The sequence below is a fragment of the Pagrus major genome, chromosome 12 (assembly GCF_040436345.1).
Source record: "Pagrus major chromosome 12, Pma_NU_1.0".
NCBI lineage: Eukaryota > Metazoa > Chordata > Actinopteri > Spariformes > Sparidae > Pagrus > Pagrus major.
Window position 1 is genome coordinate 7,349,293 of NC_133226.1, and position 14,489 is coordinate 7,363,781.

Here is a 14,489-nt window from a genome sequence, read left to right on the forward strand (position 1 = left end):
AAGCCTTGTTTGAAACTGGGCTAACTAGCTCCTTTGTGTTTGCCGAGTTACTGGTACAAGAAAATAACGGACTTGGAAGAACGGTAACTGGTAGGACTAGTAACAAAATGGCTGAGCAGTCTGACAATATAACTTTTTTATCGTCAGTTTTTATTTTGTTAAATTTGCATTACGAAGTTAACACGCACTTCTGCATCGCTGATGTTTTGTACATTTAATGAGCTCAATAGGCTACCAAAATTATTATTTAGCAGTTCATTGTTCCAAACAATAATATAAACCCAAAACTCAGGTGCCATACAAACTGAGGTTATTCAGCAATATTGTAAATTCAAAGAGGCAAAACACATAATAAAATGAAACCAATGAAATTTAATTTGTAGTCCTCATCAATTTATTTTTTAATGAACCAATACTGATGACAAACTATAAGTTTATCGGACCATGCTGCAGGAGCACAGGTGGTTGCACAAGTTCTTTATTCTGAGGCGATTACAGGAAGGTTGGGCAGGATGCTGGTCCAGAAATGCACGTAACGCAGCCTCATCTTCTGTTTCACGTAGTTCTTGTTCATATCAGAATTGATCTCCAGGAACTGGTGTCCACTGCTGGTGAATTTGGGCCAGGTAGCGGGCACGTTCAGCCCTTTGTTGGGGTCTCTGTGGACATAAACAGAGCACAGAGAAATGGAATTGAAGCAGCAATTAGTTTTCTATTTCAGTGTCTCGCTCAGGTTTGTTTGTTTCTGTGATGCGCATATGTCTTGTGCCTGCAGAATTATACCCAGTTTTGGCGAAGTTAGCCCAGTAGGCCATCATGTAGCGGGAGACATCACGGTGGCGAGGCCAGTACCCCAGTGGTGTGGTGAAAGGCTTTCCAAACATGTATTGCAGGTCATCAGCGTGGTCGGCTCCCATCCAGCTGGGGTAGGGCCTGGCAATGCCGCCCATACGGTTGGGCTCAGAGAATAGGTAGGAGTAGGTACGGCCAGTCCTTAGACGAGACAAGGAAAGAGAAGAGATGCACTCTGAAATGATGGTTAAAGGTGCAATATGTAAGAATTTTAGTTACTAGCTAACGGCTACAGTTAGCAGCAGTAAGTGGTCTAATTTGTCTTGAGTATGAATTTGACAGGTATGAATTCTTACATATTGCACCTTTAAGAAAATAAAGTTATACTGCTACATTAAATGGCTCATAGAAAAACTAACAACGACACCCAACCAAGATCTTATTCTCACGAGGCGTTGGAAGCATGAAGGTAGAGGGCAGCCTGAGTAGGAACCAGGAAGATGTAGTCTGTTCCAATCTCCACAACGGTTTTCTTGATGGTCTCCCGACTGGGATTTGATCCCCAGGGAGAGGTGTATGTGGAGTAGGCATTGTCCAAACCATTCTTGCCCTGCTCTTTAGTGTATGAAGCCAGGAGTCTCTTCATATCGTCGCTGCAATCAGAATAAGGATTGAAAATTAAGTCTGATAAAACATCTTAAATATCACCACATTTCTCAGAATGACTGCAGTTATTTTGCTCTATCTGGGTCTGTTGCATCAAGTTTCAGTGTTTCACACTGTGATCTAATGGCTTATACTCACATAGGGGTGTCAACTAAAGGGGAGTTGATCGATGGAACATCCAAACCAGTGAAGAGATGGCCGTCCATATCGTTGATTCCAGCCATGTAGTCGATGTCAGCCGCATTGTGGAACAAGTTGTGAGGCTCATCCGGGACGAAGTCACCATCGATCACAGGAGACAGGGCCAGGTTGTTTACAACAGGGTCTGAAGGGGGCAGATACAATCAGACACTAAAGATATACAGTACTGTTAGCATTTTTGTGCATTTGAAAGGTATGGAAGTATGTGTAGCATTTGAAATTCGACACTTTGGCAGCAATGACCACTCATGTGCACTGCAGAATTTCAAGACAGATTTTAGCCACTGAATGTAGTCTTCGACCTGAGGCAGCTGTTTGAGGATGAACGCGGTGTGTCAGGACCCTTAAAGGCATCACTCACTAGCCAAGTTTCTTTAAAGTTTCTTTAAACGTTTAAACAATTTCCCAGAAAACTGCCAAAAGAAAACATGGATTTATGTGCATATGCATCCGCTACTGTTATTGTTGGGCACACTGAAATAACTGAAATATGATAGATAAATAGTCTTCATTAAGGTGCCATTTAACCATTGCAGAGAAAAGGTTGCAACAAGATAACTTTTTCGTCTCCTCCTTTCGGATTTTCGACATTTACACTCACATATTTGGATGAATCGTAACAATTGCAGTATATAATGTCCTTTTACTTCTACATCCAAACTTCACATGACCTCAATGACCAGCAGATCTGCACTATGTTATCTGAACAAACCAATAGACTAATGCAGCTATCTAGATGCCAATGCTGATTGGACGATTTAATTAACGTGTTTCTTCCTTGGGTGATGTAAACAATGGAACGTGGCATAGCAGATGAGGAACTCTTTAACCCAATCTTGTGTTTTAATGGAGAAAATTGAGAAATTCATCAGCTATTTCAAGTCCGGCTATAGAAACAGGTGGTTGCTCACCTTCATGTCATCTCACACCCATCACACACAACAGACATGACTTACAGAGAGACAACGTTGTAAAGGTACAGTAGCCAGGATTGCTAATCCAGGGGGGCAAATGTGGTCAAATCGCTTCTTTTCTGGCAGGTGTTTAACAGATTCAATACACCGCGGGTTTCACACCTGCTTTGGTTACTATCCAGGCGTAAAAGCTTACTATCACAATATCCAAAATGAAAATGAAACCAGGCTACGTGAAGTTCTGTCCTTACTATCAGGTGAGCTGGCAATACTGAGAGAGCCAGCCAGAGTAAGGAGCGCAGGATCAGTCATCTTCAGACAGGCAGCCATAGTCTCATCCGTGGGGCAGTGGACCTTCAGAGCAATCTGGGGAGAAGGTTTAAATAATATTCAAGTGTCTCCCAGCCCTGAGCTCATATGGATACATTTAAAGTCTGATTAGCTTTTGCAAAAATGTATTAGAGTTCCACAGAATAGATAAAACATATCAGAGAAGCTGTTATTTACCTCCTCAGCCAACCTGCGGGGGTTATGGTTGATGCCCCAGGGGCAAAGGGCGACACCGCTCTGGGAGATGGCTCTCTTAAACAGTCCTTTGTTGTGGGGAGTCAGAGTCTGTGGGCACACAGAGAAATAACAGATGTTTTAGTATCATCTTTAAAAGAAGTAAGATTACATTTGAATTTGATTTAATTATATTAACACCCATCATCTGTCTGTCATCTCACAAATTAAGCTGGTCAAAAGAAGTTTTTCACCTGGAAGCTGACACTAGCTCCACCTGCAGACTCTCCGAAGATGGTGATGTTGTCAGGGTCGCCTCCAAACGAGCGGATGTTCCTGTGCACCCAGGCGATGGCAGCGTGCTGGTCCCACAGACCGAAGTTTCCTGATGAGGATCAAACTTTTCACTCAATCACAGCAGGAATTTAATGGAACAATTTATAACATTTTCAGGGAGGCCAACATCTTCTAGGCCCTGTCGCTGTACCTACCGGGTATTTCAGAGTCTCCAGTGCTGAGGAAGCCCAGAGTCCCCACACGGTATCCCAATGTCACCACAATAACATCTCCTCTGTCTGCAATCTCCTGCCCATCGTACAAATAGTTGTCCAGGAAGTTAGCACCCATGGAGCCTCCAGCCAGGAAGCCTCCTCCATAGATCCAGACCATGACGGGCAGACCAGTGGACACTAGAAGACAGAGAATGATGAGAGCCAGCTGAAGGTCAGATCTCACACAGATGAGACTCTTTGGGCTTCTCTCAGTATTTACCAGAGCCACCATGAGGAACCCAGACGTTCAGGTAAAGACAGTCCTCACTGCCTCTGGTGTCAGTCATGATCATGTTCACCTGGAGGCATCTCTTCCTGTACTCGGTGGTCTTCAGAACACCTGATGAGAGACACACACAGTGTAAGACTTGAAAATTACCTGAGTAAAGTATCATCATACAATTCTGCTGTGATTTCCAGTAGATGAGAATTTCAAGTAGTCTACCCACCGTCCCAGCCAGGGTGACGCTTTGGTTTCTCAAACCTTCCCGGCATGTCAGCAAAGGGAATCCCCTTGAAGATGTCCATGTGACGGCGGAACCCAAGACGAATGTTCTTGCCCTCCACCATACCTCCCTCTGTGTACACCACCCCGAGCTACAGACATGAAGCACAAAGAAATGCATGAAAATGAATTGATATGGTAGTCCATAGTTTTTAGTCACAATATAATGTGTTCTGGAAAAAAAATTAAATTATTGAAATAATCACAGATGTATGGAAACGTTAGTTAAACTGCATATATCGTGATTGATGGCTCAGAAATGAACACATAATCATACTTTCTAAAGAAAAGATAAATATCAGAAGGTCTATAAATCCCATGGTAAGTAAGTGGTATTTACCAAGTAACATATTTGAAATTTCTTTGAAATTACCTCCCAATTACCACAATAATTACCTCAAAGTTTTTTAAAAATGGCTCCAACATGATTTAATAATAATATTCTTCTATTTTCCGAGCAGTTCATAAATGGCTGATAATTAATTTTATACATTTCCAGGTCACATTAACTTCCAACTAGTTTCTGTCTCCAGGTCCTAAATTGAAGTGAGTTGTCGCAGCTTAATTTCCAACTAGTTTCTGATGAACTTCTGTGGGTCAGTAAAATGAAATACATTTTTTAATCATTTATCTTTTCACCAATTTAATTACTTCAGCAGATTTGTGCAACTTTGTAACAATTTTTCCACATGTCAATTTTCCAAATATTTATTTATAAATTGCTAATTACCAACAATACAACTTCAAAATCAAGACAATTAAAATATGTTACTTGATAAATACCACCTACTTACTGTGAAATTTCCAGACCAGTAAAATGAAGTGTTACCAAATGTTTAAACTTTTTTTTTTACAACCTTAACACTATTTTATGGATATAGCAGATAACTTGAATGTTAGATGTTTGATGTTTTTGACACTTACGGAGGTCGCAGAGACCGTCTCCAGGAACACGGCAACAGCTACCAAAATCCCCAGCTTCGCCATGGTGACCAAACTGTGAGAACCAGGGTGATTGTCGACCAGACTTTTATAAAGGAGTCCCCCCTCCCCCTCAACAACAGGTGACTGGTGTGCAGACTGTCGGCCTGCCTTTCTCACTTTACGTAATACTTATTAGTAGTGAACCAAATTCAGCCAAAAATGTGATGAGAAGTGAAAACACCCATTTAATATACATCTTACAGACTCCATTTGTCCTTTGACATTCAACAAACCAGGTTTATATTTGCTGTCACTTATTTGCCTGCTCTTCAGAGGTCGGAGAAGTACCGGATAATTTACCTCATTAAACTAATAATACACATCATAGAAATACTTTTACTTGAACGGCCTGTATCCAAAATGTATTTAAGTAAAGGTATAAGATTATTAAAGTACAGGTGCAGTGCTTGGGAAAATGTACTGTAAGTTACTTCCCACCACAGCTGCTCATACGGTGGAATATAAAATGTAAAAAACAAAGTAAAAAAATTAAAACACTAGACAAACAAAGCCTTTGTAGAAAAGGTTTGTGAGATGAGCCTTTAAGAAGTGATTTTCAGCTTTAAACTAATGCAGTTTGCGTATCAGGAAAGCCTCCGCTGAGTTGACACAGCTGTACAAGTGGAGTCAAAGTCACACTGCTGCAGCCAACCCCAAAGTTGATCCTTATTTCATGCTGGAAAGCTGGACCGTAAAAACTTTCATTATTACTTACAATGAGATCAATTTTAGTAAAATGAGGTGCACATTAGCATCTCTCCAAAATGTTATTTATTTACATGCATATACAGACATGGCCCCCTTTTCAAAGTCCATATGCACTTGTTACCATATTCAGACGTGTGTCCATACAGTATGTCCAGCCAGGGGCCACAAACCACCCAGGAAGACACAACGCAGCTGAGCTGTTAGATTAACAACGGCTTTGAGCACCTGTAAGAAACTGTTGTTGGTTTTTCTGCTGTTTTCACATTTATCATGATTTTTCGATTTTATTTCTGTCTCTTTGTACTGTTAAATAAAGGATACACAGTATGTACATGATGATTTTAAAGCAACATTATTTCACTTTTTATCTTAAAATTAAAATAACAGCTTCAGAATAATTTTGATGGTACAGTGTCTTGTAATATGAATATGAATGGTGTCTCTATCACTTGATTCTGCACTATGTAACTTCAGTGAGAGGGTAGGATCACAGCTTTACATATATGTTTACTTCAGCATACAAGTTTTCAACACGTTACATCGTCATGACATAATGACTTTTGTTTGTACTTAGCACCTACATTACGTCTGACAAACTGTTACAGACCTGGGATTTGTATTAATGACAGTGGTTTTGCACTCAGAAACTGTGGGGGGCGCCAAATCTCGCAAACTTCCAAGTTCTACATAATGTTGCTTTAAGTGTTCTATGATTTTGTTATTGTTTTGTTATCCTGACTGGTATCCCTTACAATTATCAGTCATACTGTAGTAACAAAGAACTTATTTACAAAGATGACAATTTATTTACAAAAAACACTAGAAATGTTTCCATTTTTATTTACATTTCACTCAAACATATCTCCTCCAACAGAAACAAATAATACAAAAATATTAACAGTAAATATTAATGTCATCAAAACATGTGTTAAATGTAATCCAGCATTTCTGTCTCCATCTCATTTTCACTTCCCTCCGATGGCTGGAACTCATCGTCCTCATCCTCCTCTTCATCATCCTTGTTCTCATCATCCTGCACCTCTTCCTCTGTATCCACATCTCTCCCTGGAGATTGGGAACTTAAGCCTCTGCGTCTGCGTTTCTTGCGGACTTCTGGCAAATCTGAGGGAGAGAAACAGCATAAGTTAACAAATCAAAAGACGTCCTAGTTGACACGCTTTTCAGTACGGAGTTTAGTTGTCCTCCTTTTGTTATCTGTCCTGTTAAATTTACCTCATCAAACCTTTCACCATTCCTCTGGAGTATTATATCCATAGACTCAGGTACATTTGTAACTCTGTCAGCAATTGTTAACATGCAAGTATCTACCTGCATATCTCATGAGATTTAGCCACAGAAGCACAGTTAAAACCTCATATGACTTCTAGTTGTTAAAAGCTAAGAAAACAAAAACTTTTGTCTTTGTTAAAATTATAAGGTGTTTGATGCTGAAGCATGCTAACACCATCCCTGGTCACACTTTGGACCATGTTGTTTCTATAGTAAGAGGAAAGTGCTTCATCAGTGAAACGTCCATGCAGTTAATGTGTGATTATTAAGAGGATACGGTGATCGATCACCAGTCATTCTCTGAGCTGAATATCATCCTTACTTGGTTTCTGGGCTCGGATGACCTTCTTGATCATGGCTGAGATCATGTCCCTCAGCTTGTCTTTGGTGCCGATAACACACCAGCCGTCCCGCTCGTCACACTCCTGCTCATTACCGACGTTCTGCTCAATCACCTTTTGGATACTGGAGACAAACAAATAGCTGTACTGAACCCAAACAGAGAACTGCACTTAAGTACAGTTTTGAGGTACTTGGACTTCAGTTGTTTTTACTGCTTTATTTTAATCCACAAACATATCATGATGTACTGTATTATTATAGGTTAAGATGAGACTTTTGGTACAAAGCAGTATATAATTAAATCCAAATGAGCTCTACCTTTACTATCGTCAACATTAAAGGGATGTACACATTAATGCATCAGTTGCTATGGTCCAGATATATAATAGCATAAAGAGTCCTTTTACTTTTGGTAGTTTAAGAATATTTTGATGCTAATAAAATTGTACTGTTACAATAAGTAGTAGTAAAATTTAGCTGCTTTTGTAGCACATCTACACTGTGGTACTGATATTGGACAGGTAGAGGATCTGATTACTTGACATGAACCACAACAAGAAGGAGAAATATATATTCCAATAGTCTCTAATCATATGATAGCCCTTCTCTTCTGTTAAGTTTACTATGTTGTGGTGATGGGCTTCTACTACCACTGTGTCAATAACAAAAAATGTTAATTCATTTAAAAACATAGCCAAAGTAATCTATGTGAAAATCAAAATCTTTTAGAAAATCTAGAAATGTGCATAATGTAACCAGCAGTACTTTTATGTCTCCTAGTAACAGAAACATATCCTGTTCTGTGTTTGCCACAGACAACAGAAGAAGTGTATGATATATGGGAAAACAAAATCCAAATAAAAAACAGTTTAATTAACTCTTTTTCCAAATAGTCTGAGTATGTTCTGATGAAAATCTGTAGATCTGAAAAAGAGACTTACTGATTAGTTTAATGGCTCAAATTATCAAGAATATTTTAATGCCACTTAATGGTAAAAAAAAAATGACTGAACCTGTATCTAAGACCTAAAACACTACACATAACTATATTTTGGACAATTTAAAGGCCTTAACATTCAACAAATAACAAATCTTTAGAACTTTTCCGGCCCTTATAGATACCCTTATATCAGTTTGATTACTCTTAAGTACTTAAAATCTAATGCATAAGGAAGAAGGGCAGAATTTTAAATTACCTTTCCACATCCAAGTCACAGAGCTGGTAAAACATCTGTCTGTGAGGAGGCAGCATGCCATCTCTGTAAATGTAAGATGACTCCTGTGAAGATGAAACAGAGGTGAGTTGGTATCGCAGCAGATATCATACAGATGTTGTCTAATGACTGATACGAGAACCCTTATCATCAGCCAACAGTTTAACCTTTAGGCTAACAGAGATACAATGTGTTCAAAATGGAATAAATCAAAACACAAGACATGAAATTATCATTTGAATAAATACACACACAATATCAAAATATTAAATCAAATCAGCTCTGCCATTAAACAGGGAGAGCTTGAAACTAGCATGTTAGCACTGTGCTCCAATAATGATTTCACATAACTAGGTGACTAGTTCACTGACCTTCAGCTGGTATGAGATTGTGGCTGAATCCCGGCTGGTGCTCGGACCTTCCTGAGCTGGAAGCTCCATCACACTAGCTGCCTGTGGACCTGGAAAAAAACAGCGCTTTTTCCATCATGTTGTCAGTTTACTTTGGCAACAGCAGCAGAGCAGCCGCAGTGTTATCATTTTAGTTTGCCACGGTGGCTCTGCTCATGTGATGAAGGAACAAATCCGAGCAAGCCTGACACAGACTTAACCTGATGCACCAGGTGGTTTGTTACACAGAAACATCTGGGAAGTCTTCCTTGGAAACTGTTTGGAAAACGGCAGACACTTTCAAAATATACTTAGCATGTGATTGGACAAATCATCTGTCACGGGCTAACTTCAACCAATCAGATCAACAAGAGGAAGCTGCGATCAGGCAGCAGTGTAACAGTGAAGATGTAGAGCGTAACGTTGTTGTATGCAGCTTGTGTTATTTGGATATTGCACTTGGCCATGTTGCAATTCTAATGTTTCGATCAATTATTCAGCCCTAAAACATACATCCATAAAAAGTCACCCCCTCACCTGCTTTGTTGAATGTGATAGGCAAACTGTAGTTGAGGGCGCTCCTCTTGGCTTTTACTGGCATGTCCGATAATGAATACCCTACAAGTGGGAAGAAAGAAGAATCAGTGCTCTGCAGGTCTTGAATTTTTATTAAGACTCATAAAATTTAAAAACAGTTTTAAGCTGTAGTGTATAGGCAGATTTCTCTTGTGCTAAATTTCCCTGATTTAGGAAAAAACCTCCTTAGCAACAGTGACCGCTCTCCTGTCCTGTCCCGGGTCTTACCGTGCTTGGTGCTACAGCGGATCCTAAAGTCCAGCAGCTGGTATTTCTTGGACTCTGAGGTCTTCCGCGGGTCATAGCCCAGCCTCACCCACAGACTTCTCCACGGTCCTGTCACCTACAGAGGTAAACCCCATGTTTTACTTTCATTAGGGCAGAAAAGAAATGTTGGCTCTCCCTTTTGATTCTACCACATTTCTTTGCTGATTTACAGCATGAACACTTGTACAATGAAATACATTTCAGTAGTAGTAGTAACATTGCAAAATATAAATTCAGATATATTCTCAAATGAATAGATTTTAACTTGGAATCAGAGTTGCACTTTTGCAGGATATGTCTGAATGACACCAGATAAAATGCTTTAAGCAGCATTTACTGTGTCCCTACAGGGCCCCCTTTCAGTGTATGCCAGTCACACTGTGTACTCTCAGCTCACCATGTAGTAGGCGAAGACGGGCAGCAGCAGTTTCAGTTTATCAGGCTGGATGTTGATGTTGGCCTTGACGGCGTTCCGTGACCAGATGGGCCGACTCTCAAACATCTAGACACAAAAAGGTTTGAGATAAGATGAAAGGCCAGAAAATGATGTGACTTCCTACCTGTGTAACAGTACATAAAATCATTTTGCGACTTCAACCAGCTGCCATTTCAGGAGTGAAACCCGTCTTTTATGTTTGGTGACAAAGGGAAATAGAGTGACGACCAAAATAGCCTTATCAATTGTTTCAGCACTAGAAAATATAGTAGAGAACTGTCATCTTAGGTGTTCTTCAATGTAAATTATTTTACTTTTACTTTATTGTAGTATTTTCCCTTTGCAGTTTACAATTCGGTTAAAGAGCCAGGGTTTACTTTTGATGACCCCTGAAATGACATTTTATCTGGAGAAGCCGGTCTGGTGAAAGTTATGGTCCCTCATGCTGTCATAAAGAACTTAACTTACATCAGAGTGCCTTAAAATTCTTTAAATACTAATAACCCCAGCAGTCAGAGAGTGCAGCATGCAAACCGTTTTCAGTTGTTCTTCAGCCTGCTTGTCATTCTCCTTCTGGCAGACACGTGTCCAGTTGACCCTGGCTGCCTCCAGACACTTGTCGGGCACACTGGCATCGCTGTAGCTGACAAAAATGGCGTTGTGGGGCCGACGGGCGCGATTCAAACCGATTAAGTTCTTCTTGTTGATTGGCAGTGGGCTGTAGACAGAAAGGAGGAGAAATATTAGAAATGTTATCCTGAAAAGCTGCATTAGCATCGCAGTGAAAGTGAAGACGTAGAGTTTCCAATTCTGCTGTTTCCACAGGACAAACAATTTCACTTGACAAAGGGAACAAGCTGAAGTTGTGAGGTTTACCGTGCCAGTGCCTTTTGATGGATGTCAGGCCGGTAGTAATAATCGACAGGAGTGTCGAGGCGTGAGAAGCTGGCTGGGGGGAGAAAGTACGGCATGGGCTGCTCGAAGAACTCTTGTTTCTCTACTTTGCGGAGGATGATTTTGTCGTACAAAGACGTTTCTTTTCCACCTTCTGAATGCACAGCCAGGCACTGAAAGTCTGCCAGCCCTGCAAATCAGGAACAAGTAATCAATATAACTACATTACAGGTTACAGTTGTACAGCAGTGAAATGACAAGGTAATAGAACAACTGCAGTATATCAGGACATGGGTGGACAAGTTGGATAGAAAAAACAGCACTGAAATATTATCCAAAATATTCTGCTGCTTTACACAAGGAGGACTTTTACTCTAACCTTGGTATTTGTATGTTGTTCCTATGACTCCCAGTATATCCATGTGGATCTCCGCATCCTTCGGGTCCTTCTTTCGCACCCGCCGCCACACTCTGAGGAGGAGGTTGCTGGAGGGGAAGCGGTTTCCACAGAGAGAGTGACAGAAAGGGTCCTGAGGCCGGAAACGCAGTTCAAGACGTCTGTTGGGGTGAGCGAAGGTCTGTGGGAGCAACAGGAATTGCAGACAGGTGCCAGATTAGAGCAGTTTAGCTTCAGCGGCGATGATGAAAATGTGACCAAAGGATAGATTTTAGAAACATCGCAAACTGGCATGGTTTCTGCATGACCCAGGACAGGAAGGTGTCCAGAACATCATTAGTAACCATCTAAGGAGCATCAGTGATATCGGTGAAGTGAGCTGTCTGCACAGAGTCCAAAGGATGCTAAAAGACAACACCCACCTCAGCCACAGTCTGTTCACCCTGCTGCTGTCTGGCCTTAAAGACACATCTTCATACCGTTTTATTTTGTTTATTTGGCGGACCCTGCCACCTTTCTAGCTTCAAACAGTGTTCTGCGGACCTTATTTTCCTCTGAGAACAGCTTGTTTATTCAGTTATGGAAAAAATAAACACTCCTGAGTTTGTATTGTCACCTCATTAATATTGTAAATATTAAAATTCAGGTTTTTTTATTATTAGAGTAAAGAGATTCCTACTACCATTTCATCGTACAGTCCTGGTTATATAAGGACATTTCAGTTTATCTTGAATCTTGAATTTTATTAACATCAACAATCTGAACCCCTCCTCACTGACTAAAGGTGAATTAATAAAGCATGACATGTCATCATGTCAGCATATTAAACTTTACTGGTGCATATTCCCATATTCCCCACAAATATTACCATTACCTTGGGGCTTTTGGGGCCCCATGGCAGCCTTCTTTGACATACAGCCCTAAAAACGACTTTACAAATGATTATGACACTTATAACTATCATGCTATGTAAAATATATACATAAATATACACTTTTAGTTATCTTACAGTTCATAGCATGTGATCTAGCTATTTTATTTAAGACGGATATTTCAGTTTTAAGGAGGTAACGTTAGATACTTAACGCAAATATTATGATTTGCTTACTTTGGACACTGTTGTTTCACCCCCGAGAGTCTCCAGCATCTTGTCCACATTGTTGACCACAGCTGGATACTCCACACACACCAGTCTGTTGGTCCGCAGCTCCACGGTGGACGAGCTGCCGGGTACATCCTCCTCATGTTCGGACTGAGCGGACAGAGTGAGCTGCTTCAGAGTGAAGTCCAGCTTCAGCTCCGTGGAGTCCGCCATGTTGGCTCTTTTCATTGTGGTATTTAAGCGAGCATAATGCACACAGTTAAACCACAAACCGCATGTAAGCAAACCTACTCAAGAAGAAATCCTCCTGCAATTACAGCGAGTACGTGTCCATTTGCAAAATAGTGCCGGCTGGAAACGCGAGCTCAGACATTTAGTTCCGCAGCAGATATTGACCCACTCTGCGAGGCGTGGAAATAAATAAATACAAGTAAAGATGCCAATATGATTTAAGTTGAACATTCCAATAGAACAAGTACATCACTGAGAATTTTACTTACACTTATCTTACCTCTAAAATGAATTAATTAATAAAAAGAAAAAGAAATCAAAGGAGTCATAAAGTTCATGGGGTATTTATCTATCTGAAGAGTTAGAACTCGGATACATTATTGACAATATAATCAAGTTGAATCCACTTTTAGGTTGCATCAGAAATCTATAATTTTATATTTTACTGATTTTTCTTTTCTTAATATATTTCTTTAAAATAACAATGTTTATTCAATTCAAATAATACAATAGTTGCACATTCTCCATGTTACCCCTCGATTGTATTTTCTTCTTTTTTAAAATGAAGCTGTCACAAATAATTCAACGCACGCTTTTGGCCGCATGGTGGCGATGCAAACCCAAATAAAATGCAACGAGTGAATGAACTTCTCTGGCTGTGGGAATTTGCCTCCATCTAAGTAAAACATCTCAGGTAAATGAACCCTCATGAATGCCCTGTGTCTATGTGGCAAAAAAAATAATCAAAGAAGTCTACATGCTATTACTTCATATTGAGGACTGAGTGTTTAAACACCTAATGTGCTTAAAGATGTTTTGTTTTGTCAGAAGTCATCAGAGACATCCACTGTTGTCAGAAGGACCTCAGTAAAGAGGATTTGTGTGCTGTCCCTCCCAGAAACTGTCAACAGACTGTCATTCCCTCAGAGAAGAAAGAAGACTCCGAAGAAACAGTTGTGTCTGTGTGTTTGCACAGTTATTTAAGATGCTGTTGTATAGGCAATTATAGCCTGATGTGACAGTGTTTACTTTGATTCTAGTTTGTCTTCTTTCATGCCTTTAAGGGAGTTCAAGGCTTAACACTGGATTCGGAAACATCCTTATATTCACCTTTTGTCAATGACTTTCATTTGAGTATTGGGATTTTATTATATTATATTTTATATGTATACATTGAACAGTCATATTTTGGTGAAATATTTTCCAATACTGTTCTCTCATGTCTACGTGGAAGATATGCAGCTGGAAGTGGAAGATGACAAATTTGTTAATTTCGCATTGTGTCTTGTTTGTTCCACTTATACAGACATTAAACATACACATAGACCACAAGTTAAAATGTCTGTTTTAGGTAGCTGTGTGAAGTACTTCTTACCACTGGGATGAGTGACCGCACCCAAAGGCCGTAGGGTTACCAGCTTTGAGCGTTGTGACTCTGAACAAAATCCACATGTCTCTTGGATGAGTTGCTGGTTAGCTTGCAGCATGGAAAGTAAATAGGGCAGATTTGCTTGCAGTCTTTGCAC

The 14,489-nt window shown here is 40.1% G+C and overlaps 2 protein-coding genes across 2 annotated transcripts; both read right to left on the minus strand.

The window, feature by feature from the left end:
- Positions 1–371: 371 nt before the first annotated feature.
- LOC141006017 (bile salt-activated lipase-like) lies at positions 372–5,135 on the minus strand. The gene is made up of 11 exons (XM_073478100.1): positions 5,058–5,135; positions 4,078–4,225; positions 3,849–3,968; positions 3,569–3,766; positions 3,332–3,462; positions 3,081–3,188; positions 2,825–2,939; positions 1,597–1,783; positions 1,242–1,445; positions 784–993; positions 372–659 (listed from the first exon to the last, which is right to left on the minus strand). Exons 1-11 carry the CDS (start codon positions 5,118–5,120, stop codon positions 479–481), a joined length of 1,665 nt encoding a protein of 554 aa, XP_073334201.1. The 5' UTR covers positions 5,121–5,135; the 3' UTR covers positions 372–478.
- A 1,507-nt stretch (positions 5,136–6,642) lies between these two features.
- On the minus strand, positions 6,643–13,060 carry gtf3c5 (general transcription factor IIIC, polypeptide 5). The gene is made up of 11 exons (XM_073477918.1): positions 12,739–13,060; positions 11,613–11,811; positions 11,216–11,423; positions 10,874–11,057; positions 10,301–10,405; positions 9,865–9,979; positions 9,598–9,678; positions 9,043–9,131; positions 8,654–8,736; positions 7,438–7,580; positions 6,643–6,947 (listed from the first exon to the last, which is right to left on the minus strand). Exons 1-11 carry the CDS (start codon positions 12,958–12,960, stop codon positions 6,754–6,756), a joined length of 1,623 nt encoding a protein of 540 aa, XP_073334019.1. The 5' UTR covers positions 12,961–13,060; the 3' UTR covers positions 6,643–6,753.
- Positions 13,061–14,489: the final 1,429 nt, after the last annotated feature.

What these genes read in the sequence shown, in the direction of transcription:
- LOC141006017 (XM_073478100.1), bottom strand. Translation starts at nt 5,120, where the DNA reads ATGGCGAAGCTGGGGATTTTGGTAGCTGTTGCCGTGTTCCTGGAGACG. An exon ending in CCTTTAGTTGACACCCCTAT is followed by an intron (nt 1,446 to 1,596) that starts GTGAGTATAAGC and finishes TTCTGATTGCAG; the next exon opens with CGACGATATGAAGAGACTCC. An exon ending in GCTAACTTCGCCAAAACTGG is followed by an intron (nt 660 to 783) that starts GTATAATTCTGC and finishes TTATGTCCACAG; the next exon opens with AGACCCCAACAAAGGGCTGA.
- gtf3c5 (XM_073477918.1), bottom strand. Translation starts at nt 12,960, where the DNA reads ATGAAAAGAGCCAACATGGCGGACTCCACGGAGCTGAAGCTGGACTTC. An exon ending in CATCAAAAGGCACTGGCACG is followed by an intron (nt 11,058 to 11,215) that starts GTAAACCTCACA and finishes TTCTGTCTACAG; the next exon opens with CCCACTGCCAATCAACAAGA. An exon ending in TGTGACTTGGATGTGGAAAG is followed by an intron (nt 7,581 to 8,653) that starts GTAATTTAAAAT and finishes GTTTGTCTCCAG; the next exon opens with TATCCAAAAGGTGATTGAGC.